General features: G+C 47.8%; 1 protein-coding gene across 5 annotated transcripts in view; it reads left to right on the forward strand.

The window, feature by feature from the left end:
- The window catches only part of Pcnt (pericentrin), a 96,544-nt gene that overhangs the window by 1,464 nt on the left and 72,236 nt on the right, over positions 1 to 22,844 (forward strand). For 4 of the 5 annotated variants that reach the window (XM_028773901.1, XM_028773904.1, XM_028773903.1 and 1 more), the window contains exons 2-11: positions 547 to 759; positions 4,956 to 5,027; positions 5,535 to 5,757; positions 8,058 to 8,122; positions 8,304 to 8,478; positions 9,068 to 9,204; positions 10,320 to 10,431; positions 14,076 to 14,316; positions 15,176 to 15,263; positions 19,972 to 20,429. In XM_028773901.1, the coding sequence (XP_028629734.1) occupies positions 547 to 759; positions 4,956 to 5,027; positions 5,535 to 5,757; positions 8,058 to 8,122; positions 8,304 to 8,478; positions 9,068 to 9,204; positions 10,320 to 10,431; positions 14,076 to 14,316; positions 15,176 to 15,263; positions 19,972 to 20,429 (1,784 nt within the window). Of the gene's footprint in view, positions 1 to 546; positions 760 to 4,955; positions 5,028 to 5,534; positions 5,758 to 8,057; positions 8,123 to 8,303; positions 8,479 to 9,067; positions 9,205 to 10,319; positions 10,432 to 14,075; positions 14,317 to 15,175; positions 15,264 to 19,971; positions 20,430 to 22,844 lie in introns of those variants that run through there. The other variant, XM_028773906.1, reaches the window with a different exon arrangement.

Below are 22,844 nucleotides of genomic sequence, written 5' to 3' on the forward strand. Positions count from 1 at the left end.
AGGAGAAGTAGAGCATCAGATCCAGCAAAGGAAGATGCTAGATTGACCTGGCTTAATTAAGTTTTTGCTATTTCTGTACCTTGTCTCAGAGTCTATGGCTAAGAAGTTTTGGCTGGGCGATATATTTCTTCCATTAGGAAGGAATGGGGGGCAAGAAGGGGATGGTCTAGCTTCATATTAATAGTTTTAAGACTTGAATATTCGTTAATTAAGCTCTCAGTGTTAAATAGATGCATTTTTAGTCTGCTGCAAACTGTCAAGGCTTAGAACAGCTAATCTTCCAACCAGCCATACTGTTTCTTCTTGTCTGCTTGTAGGCCTAATTAACAGACATTTGGAGACTCAGTATCGTTTTGAACTTAATGCCAAGGGCATAGATGTCAGTGAAGGCAGTGTTTTCCGGGAAAGCGGTCGCTTGGCCTCGTGTGGCTGAGTGGTCGGAGCTAGTTCGAACCTCATGCTCCCCACAAGCTTGGTGACTCTGTGGGTTTGTTACTTTTTTCTCGTTTACCTCTGTTTCTACTACTTCTCTAAATTCTTCCGCAGCTTGCTAACTTCCGACAGAGAAAAACAAAAGGTGACGGTCCGAATTCGAAGAAAAAGACGGCGAAGAGGAAGGGTTCGGCTGTCCATGCGTCTGTCCAGGAGGAGGGTTCGGTAGCTGCACCCAACAGCGAGCTCCCCCAAGGAGGGGCTGTCTTTGAAAGCGAGTCATGCAGCAACATCCTGGAGGGGACCGGAGGGGCATCTGCAGCTCAGGTAGTTGCTCACCCTTAGGTTAACGTATCATATAGTTTCTACTTGAGACAGGGTTTCTCTGTGTAGCCCTGGCTGTCCTGGAACTCACTCTGTAGACCAGGCTGGCCTCGAACTCAGAAATCTGCCTGCCTCTGCCTCCCTAGGGCTGGGATTAAAGGCGTGCGCCACCACCGCCGCCTGGCCTCGTTTTGCCTTTCAAAAATGGGGAAAGAGGGATTTTAGTTTATAAAAGGTGAGTAAATGGGTTTCACATGAACAGATGAGTCATCTTTACTGTTTACTTTGTTTCTTATTGTGGGTGTATGGTAACTCATGGGAGGGTGACTTTGTGGCTTAAGTCCTCTCCTTCCTCATGTGGCTTCTGGGAATTGAACCTAAGTTGCTTGGTTTGTGTGGCATCTGCTTTACCCAGAAGTCCGGTGACCTGTCTTTAACATGTTTTTTGAAGTGTTTTGGACAGTTGTTTAAAGAGGACTGTCGGTTTGGTGCTTTGGTAGAGAAGGTTACAGGAGAGAGCACCGTGTGTGTGGTGCATTCTGTGAGACATTCCTTCATCTGCTTTTGAATGCGTCGGTGTGTTTCTGGTGGTAGGATTAGGGGAAGGACGAAGGTGTGGCAGAAAAGGGTTACAGGCAGAAAGAGCTGGCCTCTGGCTTAGTTCTATGAATAGTGGCCAGCACCCCCCTCCCCCACCCCACCCTTAAGAGACTCCCTCATCACCCTGGCTCTGCAAACTACTCTTTTTTTTTGTAAAGATATATTTACTTATTTTATGAATATGAGTACACTGTTACTCTCTTCAGACACACCAGAAGAGGGCATCTGATCCCATTACAGATGGTTGTGAGCCACCATGTGGTTGCTGGGAATTGAACTCAGGACCTCTAGAAGAGCAGACAGTGCTCTTAACCACTGAACCATATCTCTCCAGTCCTGCAGACTAGTCTTAAGTGGACTTTTCTTGGAACTCTTGTGCAGATTGTAAATGAGGCCTTGAAATCTTGAGGGCCCATGATATGTGCAGCTCTGGCTGGGAAACTCAAATTTCTCTTTGCTAGAAAAGAATTTCAAGGGCAAAATTTCACTGAAAGTAATGATATGTCTTGACTGCCCTACCTGAGAAAAAAAATATGATCGCTGTCAGTATATCAGATGTAACATCTACATGCAGATTTGGGATTTTTGTTTCTCTTTTGAAAGATGCCGAACCTTACTTTGGTGCCCACTTGTGCTCTGGCAAGCTGGAGCTCTCTAGGGGTGTATGCTTGTGCCTGGGTTACCTTCTCTGGGCTCTGTGTTCTGTGGGCCTGGCTTGGCTGTTAGTTGCCATTCACTGTAATTGTCCCTTAGTGCGTCTCTCAGTGGTAGAGAAACTAGAAGCCATGCCAACTGGCCCCTGCTTAGCTATCTGTGCTGCTGTTTTGTGTGTCTCCTCCTCAGGCTCTCTCAGGAGAAGCTCATAACCTGTAGCTGCAGTGAGAATTTTGGTTTCCTTATAAACACAGAAATATTGTAACATTGTTTTTCATTTTAATCCCAGGTGTGGGATATGTGGCTGCTTCAGCTGGTCCACAGCAGCTGGCTGTGATTTGCCTCGTGCTCTGGCAGGGGTGTGACTTTGCCAGCTGCAGATAGTTTTTTTTGTGAATGTGTAACATTTGGAGTTCTGGGGACTTTTCAGAGGGTATATAAATGCTGGGGAGTGACTGGTTGTTGTTTGGTTGCTGTTGGTTACAATTTGTTAAGTATCCTGACAGCAAAGATCAGACTTGACCCCAAGGAACATGACATCCCCTAATCAGCCTTCTGTCTCTCCTACCCGGTGTTGGGGTTTAAAAGGGAAGCAGTGAAGGGATGGGGAAGGGTAGAAGGAAAAAGGACCCCACAAGGTAGTAAAAGACCCGCTACATATAGTTGACACTTTCTAGTTTTTAAAATGCTTAAATTAGGGCTGGAGAGATTGTTTTACTTAGTGGTTTGGAGTATTTGTGGCTCTTGTAGGTACAGGATCCTAGCACATGGTAATTCAACCATCTTTAACTATAGTTCCAGGAAATATGGTACTCTCTTCTAATCTCCACAGACACATACATGGTGTACATACATACATGCAGGGAAAATGCTTGTATACATAAACATAAATCTGAAAATTAAAAAAAAAAACAACAACCTTTAAACAGAGAAATTAAAAAAAGGTATTTTAATCCAGAGATAATCGCATATGCCTTTAATCCCAGCACCCAGGAGATAAAGACAGGCAGATCTCTGTGAGTTCCAGGCCAGTCTGATTTACATACTGAGTTTCAAGACAGCCAGAGCTACATAATAGACCCTATCTCTAAAGAAAAAAAAAAAAAAAAAAAGATAATTTCCCCCCCTAATCCCAAGCACAGGATATTCAGTAACAGTCAAGTTTAAGGCCAGTCTGGGATTTGTAATAAAGACTGTCTCAACCAAAGCCACCAGCTACAAATATGCTGGCAGTGCTGGAATACACATCGAAATGAAGCTGCGTTCTAACAGCTGAGGCCCGCTCATACTCAGCCCTCCGTCTTACACCTTCTGACCAAAACTGAATGCTATGTTCTTGGATTTGGAGTCCCTGGTCTCTTCCCATCTGTGTTGGTCTTTTAGTCTTCCTGAGACACTCTATAAAACGATTATTCTGTAGAATATCTATGAAACATCTGTTTGCATCTGTCCTCATGGTTCAGTTCCGTCAAGAGTTCGCAGCAAGAGTGTCCTGGCAGTGCGTGCCCTTTGCTGGGACCGTGGGAACCTGCCTCTACACCCATCTGCTACTTAAAAAGAAATTTTGTTTTGTCATTTTGTGTGTCATGGGTGGTTTTGCCTTATGGTCTGTGCACCACCTGTGCGCAGAGGGCATCTCAATCCCTGGAACTGGAGTTACGTATGGTTGTGAGCCACCATGTGTGCTGGGGGTCAAATGTGAGGTGCAAAACAACAGTGCTGTTGGATGGGTGGTGGCGGTGCATGCCTTTAATCCCAGTGCCTGAGAGGCAGAGGCAGGTGGATCTCTCTGAGTTCTAAGGCAGCCTGGTGTACAGAGTGAGTTCCAGGAGGACCAGGGCTACATGAAGAAACCCTGTTCTGGAAAAAGCAAAATGAAACCCAAATGAAAAAACGAGTGCTCCTAACTGTCGAGCTGTTCTCTCGTCACTCTTTTGTTACGGGAGTTATTGTGCTTCTCATTTTAGGATCTCTGTCCCCCACGCCCGTCTCATCTGTCTCTCGTCCTAAGCCACAGTCTCTCCTTTTTGCTGAATTTGGGTTGTTAAATTTCTGGTTTCTTTCTTGTTGGTTTAAAAAAAAATCCTTTTTGAGGTAATTCTTTTCCTCAGTACTATTTAAAATTTTTTTCTTTTTTTTTTTAAAGCAATCCTTTCTTTTTTTAAAGATTTATTTATTTTATTTATGAGTACACTGTAGCTGTCTTCAGACACACCAGTAGAGGGCATTGAATCTCATTACGGATAGTTGTGAGCCACCATGTGGTTGCTGGGATTTGAACTCAGGACCTCTGGAAGTACAGTCAGTGCTCTTAACCGCGGAGCCATCTCTCCAGCCCCTAAAATTTTTTTCTTTGCCAGGTGGTGATGGCACACACCATTAATCCCAGTACTCCAAGGTCAATTTGGTAAACAGCAGTGGTTCTCAACCTTCGTAATGATGGGGCCCTTTAATATAGTTCCTCAGGTTGTGATGACCTCCAACCGTACAATTATTTTCTTTTTTCTTTTTTTTTCTTTTGGTTTTTTGAGACAGGGTTTCTCTGTGTAGCCCTGGCTGTCCTGGAACTCACTCTGTAGACCAGGCTGGCCTCGAACTCCGAAATCCGCCTGCCTCTGCCTCCCAAGTGCTGGGATTAAAGGCGTGTGCCACTACTGCCGGGCCACTTTCTTTTTAATTTAAAGATTGAGTCTAGCTATCTAGCTATCCTGGTCCCAATTATGTAGCCCAGGGTGGCCTTGAACTCAGGATCCTCCTGTCTTTGCCTGCATTTCTGTCTTTCATGTAGCAGGCTCCCACAGTTTGTCTGTATTGTATTATGTGTTAGTATTTCCCTCTGTTACATTTCATTGTAATGAAGCCAGCTTTCCACAACAGATTCGACCAAATGTTGATTGAAGGATTTGGGAATTCTCGAGGCTACATCCTTTGCTTTCTCCTTCTAGGAACAACAAGACTGTGAACTGGATGTGACTGACCTGCAGGGACAGCAGCAGCCAGAGCCACAGCCACCCCAGGTGACTGGCAGGCTTCTCAGCCTTCACAGTCTTAACCCATTCTCTGCCGATTTTACCAGGGCACAGTGGGTCCTGGTTGCTGGGGGGCAGGTGGGAGAAACTCACTCCGAGGTAGACAGGTGGGGGCGGTGGCTCGCCATCTCCTCCTTTGTCTTGTTTGTTACTTCTGCCTTCTCTCTGTGAGTCCATTCCCCAAGCAAATGGAGGGTCATGTGTGGACATCTGGGGCTGGGAGTCTGGCTATGATGTATGTTTTCTGTCAATCACACGCTAGCATAGAGCTGGGACGGCACCCTCTTGCTGTCAGTCACATGCTGACATGGAGCTGGGGCGGCACCCTCTTGCTGTCAATCACACAGCAGAATGAGAGACGGGGCAGCACCCTCTTAAGTTACAGGCTCCTTTCTCTCCCTCATCCTTTTGCAATTTCTGCTTGGTGTTGCCCTTGCCATCCTGGTTGTTTCTGACCTGGGTCTCATCAGGCCTGGCTCCCCTCTCTGCCTGCAGACAGCCCACAGCCTTGAGCTAGAAGCACTGCGCTTGAGCCTGAACAACATGCACACAGCACAGCTGGAGCTGATGCAGGCCAACCTGCAGAAGGAAAAGGAGACGGCACTGACGGAGCTGCGGGAAATGCTCAACGGCCGGCGGGCACAGGAGCTGGCGCTGCTGCAGAGCAGGCAGCAGTGCGAACTGGAGCTGATGCGTGAGCAGCATGGGCAGGAGACAGGTATCGAGCAAAGACAGACAGATCGAGGACCCTGTGTTCCCACGTGGTCTTTTCTGGTGGTAGCTTAGCCTTTACCTACCGGATGACACATGCATGTGCACGGGTGCGTGCACACACACACGCACACAAACACACACACACACACACACACACACACACACACACACACACACGGAGCAGCCTGCTGATTTTCCAAATCACTTTCTGGTTTTTTGTTTTGTTTTGTCTTTCTGTTTTTCTGTTCCCTGGAGGGAGGTGAGCCATCCAGCGGGGCTTCTGTGAGGGGAGTGAGCCAACCAGTGTGCTCTCTGTATTGGCAGCTAGGTCCCCGGCAAGCACAAGGAAACTTGACTGGGCCCATGTTGCTGGCCGGACAGTGCTTGGGTTGGCATGGCTGTTCATCTTAGATACGGCCATATCGCAGGTCTGCTGGATCAAATACACTCTTAGTCTGCTGCCAACAGCTCTAGGGAAGGAGAGCAGATTCACTATGGTGGACTTTCTGGTTTTAGTTATTAGTTAGTCCAATGTATTTTGTACGTGTAGATGTTCTGCCTACATCTATGTCTGTGGCCCACATGTGTGTCTAGAGCCTGTGGCGGTCAGAAGAGGACCTTGTCCCTCTAGAGCTGGAGTTACAGATGGTTCTGAGCTACCATGTGGCTCCTGGGATTCGTACCCAGGTCGTCTAGAAGCTCTTGAGCCATTTTACGTCGAGAGCCATCTCCTTAGCCCCACATTTTCCATGATACAGGTATCAGCTTTATTGAGGACTAATTCCCTTGACACATGGTCTCTGTGCAGAAGCAGCACAGTTTGGTAGGTAGCCTTAAGTTCTATAGGTATCTCCATAGCCGAGCTTGAGGACGTCCATTATTTGGATGTCTACTTGCCTTCCTAGCATCCCTGTGACAAACATTTCCTCCCTCCTCCCTTCCTCCCTCCCTCCCTCCCTCCCTTCCTTCCTTCCTTCCTTTCTCTTCCTTTTGGTTTTTCGAGATAGGGTTTCTTTGTGTAGCCCTGGCTATAGGCTGGCCTCCAATTCACAGAGATCCATCTGCCTCTGCCTCTCAGTGAGTGCTGGGATTAAAAGTGAGTGTCACCACTGCTCCCCCATCCCACCCCAGGGTTCCTCTGTGTAACAGCACGGGCTGTTCTGTAACTCTCTGTAGACTAGGCTGGCCTCGAACTCATAGCAATCCATCTGCCTCTGTTTGCCAAGTGCTGGGGTTAGACTCCCCCACCAGGCCCCAGAAGCATCTTTTCTAGGTGATTAGCGCTGGCTCTGCTGGAGCAAACCTTCTCCCTTGCCTGGCTCTCCCCCTTAGGGGGAAAGACCGATGCTTTCTATGTGCCTTTTGGCACTTTGAAACAAAATAAATACATGTTTCTGTTTCTTTTCCAATGTAAGCTCTCTCTTTTTAGCCTTTTCTGCTTTCCATTTCAGTTGCAGAGGCCCCTTGGGGCCCCCTGGTTAGGCCTGCAGCCCTAGGGAAGGAAGGGAAAGGGCTCACTGGTGCCCAGGGATGTAGTACATTGCTTGCTAATGATGGAATCCAGCCTTTCAGTCAGCTTTAGACTTGTCTGTTGCTGCCTTGTCCTGCCTCCCTCTCCTGCCATTGCTCTGCTTCCTCAGTCCTACATCTGTTGACCTTTCCATCCTGGGGAGTCCTGCTGGGCCGAGGCACTGCTGGAACCTGCCATCTTCTTGTGCTTCTCCCCGCTTGAGTTGGTAGCTCTTGGATCGTAAGACAGTTTCTCATGTCTTTTTTTGTTTTTTGTTTTGTTTTTTCAAGACAAGGTTTCTCTGTGTAGCCCTGGCTGTCCTGGAACTCACTCTGTAGACCAGGCTGGCCTCGAACTCAGAAATCCACCTGCCTCTGCCTCCCAAGTGCTGGGATTAAAGGCGTGCACCACCACTGCCCGTCAGTTTCTCACGTCCAGTAGAAACTGGACATCCAGTAGCTTACCTTGGCCCTGGCCCAGCGGACACATGAGCTAAAGTGCCCTGCAGTTCTCTTGTCGGAAGGTTTACGTGTGTTTGGTGGTGTTGGGACCTCAGCAGCTGTACTCTTAGGAGAACCTGAGAGCCCGGGAATCTCAATATATTTTCCTTTGTTGTGAGTACGTTTCTTAGTTGAACTAGCCATTGTCTGGATGGCTTGTCATCCAGTGTGCATTGGCAACTCTCCACAAGTGGACAGTGGGTACTTGAGCCCCATTGTCTCCTGGGTAACGAGATTGTGAAGGAAGTTTAGATCCTGTGGTCTGAACGACTTGTTAACGTTTTTGTCTTGCAGCTGAGCTGAAGGAGAAGTTACGTTCAGAAATAGAGAAGAACGAGGAGAACGCCCGGATGATCGAGGTGTGTGATTGGTTGGAAATATGTCCTCCCTTTTACCTTCACATTCCACTGAACTCCCCCACTGTGGTGCAGATAAAGTCAGTCGAGGGAACCGGAATTTGCTGGTAGGAAGTCAATTCTTTGTTGACTGTGTTCTTCAGGGATTGAGTTGTACCACAATCTGCTTTTTCTTTGAACTTAGACCCTGAAACAAGATTGGGAATCCGAAAGAGAGTTATGTTTGGAAAACCTCCGCAAAGAATTGTCTGCAAAGCATCAGTCGGAAATGGAGGGTTTGCAAAACCAGTTTCAGAAGGAATTATCGGAACAGAAAGCTGAATTGGAGAAGATTTTTCAAGCCAAACAGGAGGCAGAAGGTGAGCCCGTGATTAAAGGGAGCATAGGGATGGCAGGGCGGGGATGGTGGGTTGGGGGTGGGGGGGGAAGCGGGGTGGGTGGGGGAAGCGGGGTTGGGGGCGCTGAGTGTCCCCTGGAGCGAGCACTGTCTGCAACTGGACTTGTCTTTCCTGCCTTTGCCTCCAGTGCTGAGCTGCTGGGAATAGACATACAAGGGCGTGGGTGTTTCTTACATCATCAGTTACTAAGTTACTCCTGAAGCAGGAATATGGTGCCTGTTCACTTTTGATGTCCCAGATGTTATGTAACATAGCAATTCTTGTGAGTTGACATATGGTCTTCTTGTCTGTGTCTGTGTGCCTCTTCTTTCCCTCCATGGGAAGAGCAAGCTGGCTCCTAAGGTGATGTCCAGACAGATCCTCTCTGTTTGTGCCATTGGTACATACCCCTGTCAAGCCATATCTGGGTGTCCAGGATTGAAACACGGTAGACACAATAGTCTGCATGTAAACTGTGGGTTTGTTGTGAAATGCCAATCAGTAACTGCCACTGAAGATGGAAGCATCATCCTGTCACAAACTGAATGACCACCTCTGTGCTGCTTTCTAGTTTCCCTGCAGAACCTGGAGGCTCAGCACCAGGCAGCCATCAAGAAGTTGCAAGAAGACCTACAGTCAGAGCACTGTCAGTATTTACAAGATTTAGACCTGAAATTCAGAGAAAAGGAAAGAGCGAAAGAGTTGGAGGTAGGGCGGAACATAACATCTTGAGTTATTTCATTGTGTGTGGGGATGGGGTGTGTGTGTGTGCATCTCTGGTGTAGACAGGGTACGTGTGGATTCATGTGTACACCTTGGTTGGTGTCAGTGTCTTTCCTCTGTTGCACGCCATCGTATTTCTTGAGACGGGGTCTGTTAAGCATGAGCTCACAGGTTGACTAGACTGGCTGGAAACCAACCCTTGGAGCCTGTCACCCAGCGCTGGTGCCAATCATGGTCCTCCCATTACACCCTGCCTTTCACACGGATGCTGCCGATCTGAGCTCAGGTTCTCATGCTTGAGTAGCAGACTGTTTATATACCAACACCTGAAGTTTCCATTTTTTCCACAAGTTGTTCTTGGTAGTTGTGTGCGCTCTTTGCAATGGGCTGTTCCGATGTATCAAAAGGTTAGGGGGACCGTACTTCGTTAACGTGAAATGAGGGAAAGTCTTTATTTTGTGAATGGTAGTTGCTGTGGTTCATATTGTTTTCTGAGAGTCCTTCAGATAAACCTGGAATGGAACCCACTGTAATGTTTGACCTGGAGTTCCATGAGTAGTTTCAAAGTGACCGTGTCCTGTTCTCCTGGGGACCCATGGCGTCACAGTGAGCACACACGGGGCAGATGGTACAGAAATAAACAGCTATAGTTCAGGTCAGTAGGCAGGGAGGAGAACTGCTACTCCCAGGCATGGCCACAGTTGAAGCTGCACTCTGAACAAAGTTACGTCATTTTAAAATTTTTCTTAGTGTTTATTTTTGAAAGAGTATTGCTCTGTTGGCCAGGCTGTCCCCAAAGGGCTGCACTCAAGAGATTTTTCTGCCTTAGACTCGGATAGCTGAGATGACAGTGTGTATAGCACTGTAGATTTTGAAGTCGCCTTGGCCCGGCTTGGTTGAGGCTGTTCAAACTGCTTTGTTCTGGTTGTCACTTAGCTGCCCTCTGAGCTGCAGGCTCAGGATCTGAGCTCTTACTCTCTGCGTTTCATGCTTCCTTTTGAGATGTGAATCCCTAGGGTGGCGTACAGTACAGAATCACTCATGTGCCGCCTGCTCGTCTCCTTTGGTTCTAACGTGAACAGTTTTTTTCTTTTCTGCAGTTAGAGACTCTTCAGGCATCCTATGAAGACCTAAAGGCTCAGTCCCAAGAAGAAATCAAACACCTATGGTCCCAGCTTGAGTCTATGAAAAGCAGCAGAGAGGAACTGGATGGTGAGGACGTTTGTGGATTGTTTAGACCCTTCAGAGCTAAGCTGTGCAGATTCGTATTTGATTGTTGGTTTTGAGGTGGCATATTGGAACCTAGGGCTTTGTACTTTTTTTTTTTTTAACTTTTTAATTGATTAGTTGTGAGTTTTATATATCATGCACCTCAGTGCTGCTCATCTCCCCAACCTCTCCTATCCACCATTCACCCTTGCAACCAGCCCCCCCAAATAAACACACACACACACACACACACACCATAGAAGACATCTCACCATGGAAGCCGTAGTGTTTCACAGTGTGACCCCTCTGTCCATGCATCTTTACTTGCAAACGTTCATTGCAGTGAGTCAATGTCCTGATTCGAGATCTCTGGCTTCTGTGATGCCATCACTATTGGGTCCTCACTGGGACTCCTCCTGGTTATCCTGTTGTTGCCCTGTGTCATGGAGGTCCTGCAGCTTTGGAACAGCAGGACTGGCTCTTTCATGAATCTCAGTTGTTCACAGATGGTATAGAGGCCTGGATCTAGGCCTGGGTGGTAGCTGAGCAAGTCAGCCCTCCGACTCTCCCTTATCTGTCCTACCAGGACAAGCTTTCTAACCCTGCTCCGGTTAGGTAAGCTCTCCCATCCTCATGTCCCCAGGGCTGGGTCACCTGCGCCCAGGCCTCCAGAGCTAGTCAGGGTACAGGGCCTGTTCTCCTAAGTGCTGCAGTCTGTGAGGGGCTGGGCCAGCTTTCCAGCTCTCACTCCCACAGGGATGGCTCACGCCTTGCCCAGCAGGGCCAGCTCCACTGGGTTGACCAGGCAAGGTGCATGGCTAACTCTTCCGAGAGCTGCAGCCAGCAAGGGACAGGGACAGCTCACCTGCTATCATGACTTCAGGGCCAGTCCTCTCACCTGCCTGGGGGGGAGGAACACTACCCCTCACCCCCACCCCCATGCTACCTCATGGCAGAGAATGGTGCTGGGGCTGGCTCTCCTGAGCTCTTGCCCTGTGAGCCAGCTCACCTGCGCCCCACCACCAGGGCCAGCTCCGCTGTGCTGCCTGGGTGGGGCACAGAGCCGCCCTCCCGAGTGCTGAGTGCTGCTGCAGGTGAGAGACGGAGTCAGCTCTCCAGAGTACTACATCCAGTGAGGGGTGGGGCCAGTTCTGCACAGCCTGGCTCCACTGGACATCTGGGTCCCCAGCAGCTGCCCTGACCAGGGCCATCCCCATGTTCTCTATCGGTAATATGACTACTGTTGACATCAGTGCCAATCCCTGCTGCTGTGTAGCCATGGACCCAGACTGGCTCTCAGGGGCAGCCTGGGCTAGGACTTCACCGTGGGTCTAAGTAGTGGAGCTGGGCACTCACAACAGGCTACCCCCTCCACCCTCGAGTCTCAGTCCCATCTCTCTTCTATTTTATTTTATTTGGTCTATATGAGTACACTGTAGCTGTCTTTAGATACACCAGACTCCATTACAGATGGTTGTGAGCCACCATGTGGTTGCTGGGAATTGAACTCAGGACCTCTGAAACAGCAGTCCATGCTCTTAACCACTGAGCCATCTCACCAGCCCCCCCCCATCTCTCTCCTTAATGCTGAAGCTGCTCCACTTCTCCCTCTCCCATCTGACCACCACATCCTCATACACATTGTGGTGGCTCCAGCTCTGGCCATGCGGCTGGTGGGCCTGAGTGACATTCTCCGGCGAGCAGGTGTCTATCGCCCCCCAGCTCCCCACGCTGTGCACCGGAGCACAGGTCTGTGGGTGCCATGCTGGTCTGCAGGTCCCTTCCTCCAGCACTGTGCTGTCTGGATTTGATGTGATTTGATTTTTATGAGGCTCAGGCCTAAGGCAGGTTTGGCCACCAAGTCAGGCATCAAGCTAGGATGAACAAAGCCCTGCTGCCTGCTCTGCCCCTGACTGATAGAACAATGCCACCACCAAGGTGTCTCTGTCCATTGCTTGCACATTCTTAGCAAGGGCTATACCAATGACCAAGTCCCAACCCCGAAACTGTGACTTTGATAGTTGAACCATAGAGTTTATTAGTGTGGGGAGGGGCAGGGTGAGGGAGGACTGAGTTTGATTTGTTTACAAAAGGAGCTTTTGATGTGAGTGGTTGCTGCCCTTAGGGAGGACGCATGCCTGGTTCCCAGCACCTTCATGGCAGTTCACCACCATGTCTAACTTCAGTTCCGGCAATCAGATGCCTTCTTCTGGCCTTTGTGGGGCCGGCATGCCCATACATATATGCAGGCAAACACTCACACACATAAAATGAAAATGAAGCCCTAAAACAGGAAGGGAAATTTGTATATAGGGAAAGGTTTTCTTTTTTTTTTTCCTGTTTTTTTGTTCCTAGTCACATGACCATGTCCTGGATGATATAGGCTCTTCTGGTGTAAGGTGTCCTTTATGTGTTGGTCTTACCTGGCGATGCTTTTGGGTGCTATAGCAGGGTGAGTCTCAGCCAGGATCGGGGCTCCAAGATGGCGACGTCTTTCTGCTCACTAAGGTATAGATCCTGTGAGCCTCCCCAGGGCAGCTGCCATCAGATGCCTGTAGCTGCACCTCCAGTTGAGTGAGGCAGTTAACCATTGAGTCACCAGGGCCCAGCAACTGTGGCTGCTTTTGCTGGGGGCGGCTCCCCTCTCATCCTGCCTGGAGGTGAGCGGACCCTCCGACTCAATTCTTCCCTTCTGTGTCAGGAACATCTGTCTCTGTAGCCAGGTGGACATGGCCACTCCCAAGAGCAGGCAGGGTCACTTGTGTCCAGTGGTGGAGATGGCTAGGTCCCGTTCAGGCCCCCAGCATCCAGGGTCACATCACCTTCATCCCAACTAGCATCCTTTTCCTGGCGTTCATCTGTAAGCAGAGCCTTTAAGACAGCCGATTGCCCTGGAGGGTAAATGTGATTTGGAGCAAGTTATGAGAAAGAACCAGAAACAGGGACTTTTGGCATGGTTCCACGGTGGCACGTGGGGCCTGGTCTCTACCGTCTAGCTTTGAGCTCTGTTCATGACCAGATATGGTAGCCAGCATGTCAGTTTGTTGCTCCCTTAGGGTCCTTCTGTTACTAGAGACTGGAGAAGAGATGACCCGATGAGTCTAGCATATTCTTCCATGGGACTTCACTCTGCAGGGACGTTTGATGTAAAACCTTTGGGGTTGTAACTACTCGGTCCACACTGGTTGTTAGTGGTTGCCGTAGACCAGTTGGTAGCAATTGCTGGGTGTCAGGCTTACATTCGGTCTGTGTTGCTGTGCAGAACATTGTCACTTTGATAGTCTCAAAATGGGAGCTCAAAGAAAGTCTGGGATGCTGTGTCTCTCTGCCCAAGAACTCCCACAGCTCACATCTGACTGTCAGCAGCTGTGCCTTGCTCCAAACCCATTTTGAGGGTAACTGGGATTGTGACAGGGTATCGTTGTCTGTTGTAAAGGGCCACGTTCCTTGCTGCAGCCGGTCACTCTGACTCCCAGTTGCTGTAGCTTTTTAAGGGACTCTGAAATGTTGATTGAGCCATGGAGGCAGGTGGTCCTTCCCTACTCCGTCTTTATGGGTAGGCCCTTCTCAGAGTCTACCCAGCAGCCTTGCTGTCTCTTGCTTTGTGTGTTCCACTCTGGGGTGATTATGTGCTTCTCCATTTAAAGGGTCATGGGAGCCTCTCCTGGCCCAAGCATCTCACCTGGAAGAGCTGGAGCATCTGCGGTCAGATTTCGCTCAGCAGCAGCAGCAAGAGAGAGCCCAGCACGAGTCGGAGCTGGAGCACTTGAGGGTCTATTTTGAGAAGAGGTTGAAGGATGCTGAGAAGACATACCAAGAGGACCTGACTGTGTTCCAACAGCGGCTGCAGGAGGCAAGGGAGGATTCTCTGGAGTCTGCAGAAATCAGGTAACAGAACCAGTGTTCCGGCTCAGTGGATTTCTCAAATGTGGGGACCTTAGGCTAAGTTTGCACTTTAGTTTGTGATCTCACACTAATGGAGGACAGTAGAGCCTTTTTTTTTTCTTTTCTCTTTTTCTTTTTTCTGTTGTTGTCTTGGCTGGCCTGGAACTGCCTCCTCAGTCCTGGAAATGAAGATGTGAATCACTATGTCAGTCCTTCCTGGCTGGCCCTAGAACCCTGTGTGTTTTTCACTCATGTTTTTGACGCATTACCAGTGTGTGGCCCTGTGGTCAAATCTCCTCCTTCTGTGTTACGGTACTGGCTAAGCAGAACGGAGACCTAGCATCATCTGGTCCTTAACCTTACCTCTGTGTGGTTGAGCCCAGGAACAGAGTAGGCAAGAAAGGGTGCACTAAAGCTTTTACTTTATTTAAAAACATCTTAAGGCTTATTTATTTATTTTTTTTTGTGAATAGATGTTTTGCCTGCACATATACAAGTGCATCACATGCCCTTGAAGTCAGAAGAAGGTATTAGCATCCCTGGAGCTGGCGTTACAGATGGTTATGAGCCATCGTGTGGGTGCTGGGAATTGAACTTAGGTCCTTTGCAAAAGCAACCAGTGCTCTTAGCCACTGAGCCATCTTCCCAGCCCCAAAGATTATGTTTTGTTTTGTATTTATTTCTGTTTGTGAGAAAGGGTCTCACTGTGTAGCTCTGGCTGTCTTGGAGCTCACTGTGTAGACCAGGCTGACCTTGAACTCATAGATTCGCCTGCCTGTGCCTCCTGAGTGCTAGAATTCAAGATATGCACCACCGTGACCAGCACACTACTAAAGCTTTTATACATGTCTTCTCTCTTTAGTTCATCCTGTATATTTCCAGAGGAGACATCTGGGAGCGAAAGAAAGGAGCCACCTGATCCACTTGATCGTCAGCTTGAGCAGCCGAAGGTGACAGGCTGTGTGGTTTTAATCTGAGAAGGTTGAGAGTCGTTCGTCTCTAAGTTAGCAATTGGCCGTCTTTCACGTCATAGAGTCCGTTCTGTCCTTGTTGGCTCGTCACTCGGGGGAGCTTGAAACACCACTAACCTCACGTGTGCCTCCAGGCTTGTCTAAGGAGTAAGGACCGAGTCTGAGGCTGTTGTGTCCTCCCTTCCCCTAGTCCTGCTTGCTTGCGGTCCTGCTCACTTCCCAGCTGTCATGGAGGCTTCCTCTGCCACCCTTGCCTGCATACCTGTCAGTCTCGACTTTGGCATTCTATTCTGACAGGTGTGAAGATGTTAAAAAAACACCTCCTTATTCAGTGTGCATGCATGTGTGTTTGGTGTGTCTGTCTGTGCACATGTGTGTGAGTCTGTGTGTGCTTTTATATGTGTGCATGGTGTGTGTATATGTGTGTGTGCCTGTCTCTGTGTGTGTGTGTGTGTCTGTGCGTGTGTTTCTGTGTTTGTGTGTATGGTGTGCCACAGCAGGCCTAGTGAGGTCACAGGACAGTGTGTATGAGTGTGATTTTGCTCTCCTTTCAGTGTGGGTCTCACAGATAGAACTCAGGGGGCCAGGCCTGGCAGCGTGTATCCCCACCCGCCAAGTTGTCTTGCCAGGTCATGGAACTGTTCTGTTTTTAATTCCGTTAGTCTTTGTTCGCTCTTGAATTGTCATCGAGTGTTTATATTTCTGTCATTTTGAGCCTTGGTGGAATAGCACTGTCCAAATAGCTTCCTTGGCTGAGGGAACCTTCCATGACTGTGTAGACAGAGCGGTGGCCACCGGCATACTTAATTGTTGAACATTTGCATGGGGCAGTACAACCGAGGTTGTACCTGATGGTTATTCCTGGTGGTTATTCCTGGAAATTCTACCCTCCCAGACCCTGCCATACTGAGCAGTGCAGTCTTTAGTGAAGCCCACATCCTGACGTGGCAGGAGTACCCGGCCTTGTCTGAGCACCAGCTTCTGCTGCGACTGGCTATGACTGGTGGCTTTTTTGTGACGTTGTATACATTGGCTTGAGGCTGCCGTGACAAATCATGGACTGAGGAATTAGAGAACAGATACCATCTAAGACCAGCTTAGTCTTTTGTGGGATACTTCTTGACTTGCAAGTGAAGTTTGTTCCTAGTTTGTGTGTGTGTGTACATACTTGTGTGTATGTGTGTGTATATCATCTATCTTTTTCATCCTCTTTTTTTTTTTTTTTTTTAAGATAAGGTCTCAGGTAGCCAAGGCTGCTGTGTAGTTGAGGATGACTTTGACCTTTAGATTTCCTGGCCTTCATCTCCCAAGCGCTGGGATTATAGGTGTACATCATCACTCTTTGTTTTCTGCAGTGCTGGGGACCAGACCCAGGGCTCGTGTGTGTTAGACAAGAGCTCAGTATCAACTGTGTTCCATCCCTGGCCTTTGATCTCATCTCCTTATAAAGATGTCGTCAGTGTGGACTGTGGCCCGCTCCAATGTCCCTGTTGCACTTTAGACACCCTATTTTAAACAGTCCTATCCTGAGGTCCTAGAGATTAGGACGATGGAGGGGAACACAGTTTAATCTATGACAGGTTTTTTTCCAGTCCTTGAAATCTTTCTTGCCCATATGTCTATGAATACCTGGTTTCCCCTGCTCTGGTAAATGCGACAGTTGTCCTGCGTGCTGTCCTATACCCATTGGCGTGGCTGTATCCTATGGCTCTTGTTAATGCTCTGGGGTATGAGAACTTCACATGCTGCCTCCACTCTTTTTTAAGGTACATGAGACCTTTGCATCCATCCCAGCTTCTCCCTTCCTGTGTATTCTGTCTAGTTGGACTGTTCGTCGGCCTGTGGGTTTTCTGTCACCTGTAGCTCTTGTGAGTCTCATGCTTGAGTTTTGGAACTGCTCAGACATCTTCAGGGGCTCCAAGGAAGGCACTGGCAGTCTTCTCTTCATCCCACTGTCTTCAAGTATGTTTGGATTCTTCACATCCTTCATAGCGATTGTTCAACTACCATGGGAAATTCGGACATTTCATGAGCTTGAGAAAGTTGTTGCTGTGCCGTTATGAGCGTGAACAGACTGTGAAATGTCAGCTCTTCACTTATGCAGCTAGTGCAGTTCAAGGAGTGTGAACTAGTGTTCCTGTCCTTTGCTGCTTGTGTGTTCACTAAACCATGGTCTGTTCATCATGCTTGCGACCATGTCTGATAACATGACTTTCAATGCCTTCTGCGTTCATGCCTTTGTTCTTCGTGAATGACTGTGGATTTTCACTCTCCATCAGAAAAGAGCTTTAGAGGAATTTATTTATTTATTTATTTATTTATTTATTTATTTATTTATTGCCTACAGGTTGTCTTGAGAGTTGAGGAACCGGTAAGGGCTTGGCGTAAGGTAGAACTACTAGAGCCCACTTTGTCCAGCCCAGCAACTGTTCACGTGCAGGCAGACTGCAGGCAGTGGCCTGTGATCCGTCCCCACACAGGGGACTAAAAAGACAGAGTTTCCTAAATAACAGATGCTTGTTTCCCAGGCCGCATCTTACCTGGAGAATTGGTTCAAGAAAGGAATGTGGCCAGGTATGGTAGCACATGCCTTTAATCCCAGTGCTTGGGTGTCAGAGGCAGGCAGATCTGTGAGTGAGTTCAAGGCCAGCCTGGTTTACATAGAAAGTTCCAGGACAGCCAGGGCTACACCACAAAACTCTGTCTCGAAAATACAAGCAAAAAACAAACAAACAAAAAAAACAACCAACAGCAACAACACATGTGGACACATGTGGAATTCTCTTATAGTAATTTTATTACATTTTGTCCAGTTGCTTTAAGCATTTTTTTCTTTTTTTTGGTTTTTCAAGACAGGATTTTTCTGTGTAGCCCTGGCTGTCCTGGAACTCACTCTGTAGACCAGGCTAGGCTCAAACTCTCGAACTCAGAGATCTGCCTGCCTCTGCCTCCCAAGTGCTGGGATTAAAGGCATGCGCCACCACCGCCCAGCAAGATTTATTTATTTATCTTATTTATTTATTTATTTATTTATTTAATGTTTTTATTTATTTATCTTATGTATCCACCATTGCTCTCTTCAGACACACCAGAAGAGGGCATCAGACCCTTTGCAGATGGTTGTAAGCTGCCATGTGGTTGCTGGGAATTGAACTTAGGACCTCTGGAAGAACAGTCAGCGCTCTCAACCACTGAGCCATCTCTCCAGCCCAAAATAAATCTTTCTGTTTTTTTTTTGTCTTTTTTTTTTCGAGACAGCGTTTCTCTGTATAGCCCTGGCTGTCCTGGAACTCACTCGGTAGACCAGGCTGGCCTCAAACTCAGAAATCCGCCTGCCTCTGCCTCCAAAGTGCTGGAATTAAAGGCGTGCGCCACCACTGCTCGGCTGCCAGAAGATTTTAGTGCAGAATTCTACCAGACTTTCAAAGAGCTAACACCCATACTCCTCAAACTATTCCACAAAATAGAAACAGAAGGAACACTGCCAAACTCATTCTGTGAGACCACAGTCACCCAGATACCTAAACCACCAAAGATCCACAAAGAAAGGGAATTCCAGACCAACTTCCCTGATACAGAAACACTCAGTAGAATACTCACCAGCCGAATCCAGGAACACGGTAAAAGCATCATCCACCATGATCCAGTAGGCTTGATCCACCTCATCTTCCTAGTGTCCTTGCTGCAGTAATATGCCTGCAGCGAACAGATCTGTTGTTTTGGTCACGATTTAAAGTTGTTGTTCAAACCCTGTTTGTACCATCTTGGGATTGATGGAAATGGATTGTATTATCTCTTTAGCGTTAGCATGGGTCACAGTTTCCTGGTTTGTGTGTTTGTTTTTGGTTTGTTTTTGTTTTGCTTTGCTTTGTTTTACATTCTCTAGCTCTGTGTTATATCTGGATGTTGAGGGAGCTCTCTTTCAAGAGTGGATTCTATAGGGCATTGAAATTCTGTTTTAGCAGGCAGTTATCTTGATGAATTTAGACTCCACGTTCCATCTCTGTTTTGAGGTGAGTGTTTTGTTCCGTTCTTTTAGCTTTAGGCAGCCTGCTTTTGGACCTCATCCCACATCTGCGTTAACTTCACAGAGTCAGCCTGAATTTGGGCCATGTCTGATGTTGTACTCAGCTTACAGGTTTCACATCAGGGAGAGTTGTTCTGCTTAGATTTGTTTACCAGAGGATGGCGATCGCTCCCCACATCTGTTTTCAATGTTGATTTGCTTCTTACTGACGAGAGAATTTATTTCATACTTTTTTCTGTCTTGAAATTGTAGGTAACTGCCCATCCTTCGCTTTTTCTTTATCTTCCTGTTCCAAAGACCTTTAGAATTCCGTGGTTTATTATAGATCAGGTGACTTAAACTGTCTCTTGGGTTTCTCCTCTTGCCGCTGTTGGGTGTGGTCTCCCCTTGAAAAAGACCGATAGGTCCATCTTTGCTCCCGGTGTGAGTGCGTGCCTGCCTGCTTGTGTGCACGGTTTCAGGTGTTGTTCTTGTGGAGAAAAGGATAGTTTTACATGACTTTATTTTAGAGACTTGCCATTCCCATCAACACAAGATATATTCCCACTGCCATATTTTGAAATAAGTTGTAGAAGTCTTCATGTTAGGGGTACGCTAGAGTCATTGCATCGAAATCAAGAGAATGTCTCTCCTCTTCAATAAAACCATGTCATCTTACAGGTCCAAGACAGTCTGGTGGAAGCCTATCAGGTGAAACTCAGTACCGCTGAGGAGAAGATTCAGCAGATGAAACAAGAGTTCCAAAGAAAGGAGGCTGAGTGGGAGCTTTCGCAGGAGGACCTGAAGAGAGAAGCGGAGGAGAGACTAGCCTCCATGTTTCTCGAGCTGAGAGAAAAGGCCGAGTCTGAGAAACTGTCCATCATAAACAAGTTCGAACTTCGGGAGTCTAGCATGAGGCACCTGCAGGACCAGCAGGCCGCCCAGATCTCGGACCTGGAGAAATCTCTGATGGAGCAGCAGGGTCACCTGAGGCAGCTGGAACAAGAACTCGCTAGAGATGAAGTCCTGCTGTGTAGCCAGTGTGGCCAGGAGCCCCCTGTGGCCCAGGATGAGAAGAACACCATGCTCCTCCGAGAGAAGGAAGACTGTGCCCTCCAGCTGCTGATGGCCCAGAATAGGTGGGTGAGGCTGTGGGACAGTGGGTTTGGTGTGGAGTCACCTGCCCAAATGCCGGCAGAGGAATTCTGGCAGGAGGTGGAGGGTGTGATGTATTTGCACAGCCGTGTGCTCCGTGATCGGCTCCCTGGGAGTAGCGTAGCCCCATCCGCCCTGGAGCTCAAGTCCCTCGAATGAAGCTGAGTGGGCATGCGTCCTGAGCATCTCCATTCTTGCTTGCTTGTTTTTGAGAAGACGTCCCTTTTGTCACTAAGCTGATTTAAAGGTGCACTGCAGTCCCCTGCCTCAGCCCCCTAAATGCTGTAACTCTAGGTACATCTAACTTTAGTTTTGAGACAGAACCTCTCTATAGGTTTTTTTTTTAAGATTTACTTATTTATTTTATGTGTATGAGTACACTGTAGCTGTCTTCAGACACACCAGAAGAGGGCATCGGATCCCATTACAGGTGATTGTGAGCCACCATGTGGTTGTTGGAAATTGAACTCAGGACCTCTGGAAGAGCAGTTGGTGCTCTTAACCGCTCAGCCGTCTCTCCAACCTCCTCTATAGGTTTTCATGGCTGCATACTCTGTGTGTAGCCCAGGCTGGCCTCTTAACTCCTAACTCCGCCCAAGTCTTCTGTATGCTGTGATCACAGACATAGACACTATACCCAGTGATGCCTTTGTTCTGTGTGTGTGTTTTAATATTTTAGTGACAGAATATCTTTTTATTTTTATTATTATTATTATTATTATTATTATTATTTTGGTTTTTCGAGACAGGGTTTCTCTGTGTAGCCCGGACTGTCCTGGAACTCACTCTGTAGACCAGGCTGGCCTCGAACTCAGAAATCTGCCTGCCTCTGCCTCCCAAGTGCTGGGATTAAAGGCGTGCGCCACCACCGCCCGGCAGAATATCTTTTTATAATAAATTGAATTTTATTTTTTTATTCTTCATCTTATTGTTTTCATGTATTTAAGATCTTACAAATTATTTTACATGTGTGGGTGTTTTGCCTACATGTATGTCTATGCCCTATGTGCATGTCTGCGACCTCTGAGGGCCAGAAGAGGGGTCAGCTCCCCAGGAACTGGAGATATAGGCCACTGTGAGCCACCTTATGGGTGCAGGGGTGCAGGGAACCCCTGTCCTGGAAGAGCAGACCATGCCTGTAACTTCTCAGCATCTCTCCACACTCAGTGACAGGGTTTTTTTTTGTTGTTGTTTTTTTTTTTTTTTTTTAAGACAAGGTCTCTCTGTAGTCCTAGATGTTTTGGAACTTTCTACCTAGATCAGGCAAGCCTTGATTCCATGGAAATCCTCCTGTTTCTGCCTTCCAAGAGCTCGGTTTAAAGTAACAGCATCTTAAAGCTCACCTATGAGGTCTTATGTGGACATGTCCTTTTTTGGGATGACTGTTTTGTGGGTCTTTTCGACTTAAGCATATTGCTTTAAAGAATAAACATTTCCTTCTAACTCACATACTTCTTTGAAGTTACAGACTTAGGGCATAGCTAGAGTATTTGCCTCCTTTGGTGTCTGCTCTTTTCTGCCTTTCAATCCTTTGGCTGTAGAGCTTGAGGTCTGATTACCAAGGGACTGTTGAATCTGCTGGTGGCTTGGCCCCACTTGCTACTCCACCTTCCCCAGCTTCTCAGCATCAGGGATGCTAAGGAGTTCTCTGGGTTTGAGATTTGAGCTCCGATACAGATCCTTTACTGTCTGGGCCAGATAGCCAACTCCCCAGAACCTTCGAGTTCCTGTCTCACAGAAAACCTACAGCAAAGTAGTCTGTGGACAACCCACAATGGAGTTGCACACAGAGAAGCAAAACTCTTGGGACTGGGAGATGTCTCAGTGGGTAAGAGAGCCTGTTCTCAAAGCGTCGAGGAGCTGAGCCTGAATCCTCAGCTCAGGTAAAAGCTGGGCATGGCTGCACGCACCTGTAACTCATTGCTTGAGTTTGGAGACTGACAGACTCCAAGAGGCTCACTGCTCAAGCATCCTAGCCAAAACAGCGAGTTTCAGGTTCAAGAGAAGGAGACAGAGATCCATAAAGAATGATACCCAATGCGCTGCTCCGGCCTCTACACGTGTGCACACACAAACATAGACAGACACACACACAGGCTCTCAAAAGTCAGAACTCAAGTGTATGTAAACTTGACCCACTTAGCATGGAACACAGCCTGTTCCGCCAGGGACCTTGGTTGGTCACAGTTCTACAGGTGGGGTCAACTCGTCTCATTTAAATTAAGTCGCCCTTCTCTTTTTGGCTTGCTGTTATTCTTTCTTCCTGGGCCTTGGACTACTTTACGGCCTTCTTAGGTAATATTTTCCCTTTCAAGCAAGGCACAGAGAATTCTGGGGTAAAATGCTATCACAGCTTACCTGTTGAACTTGCCCTTTGAGGTCCTTCCTGTAGGGATGTG

This window comes from Grammomys surdaster, unplaced genomic scaffold, assembly GCF_004785775.1.
Source record: "Grammomys surdaster isolate TR1022 unplaced genomic scaffold, NIH_TR_1.0 237, whole genome shotgun sequence".
Taxonomy (NCBI): Eukaryota; Metazoa; Chordata; class Mammalia; order Rodentia; family Muridae; genus Grammomys; species Grammomys surdaster.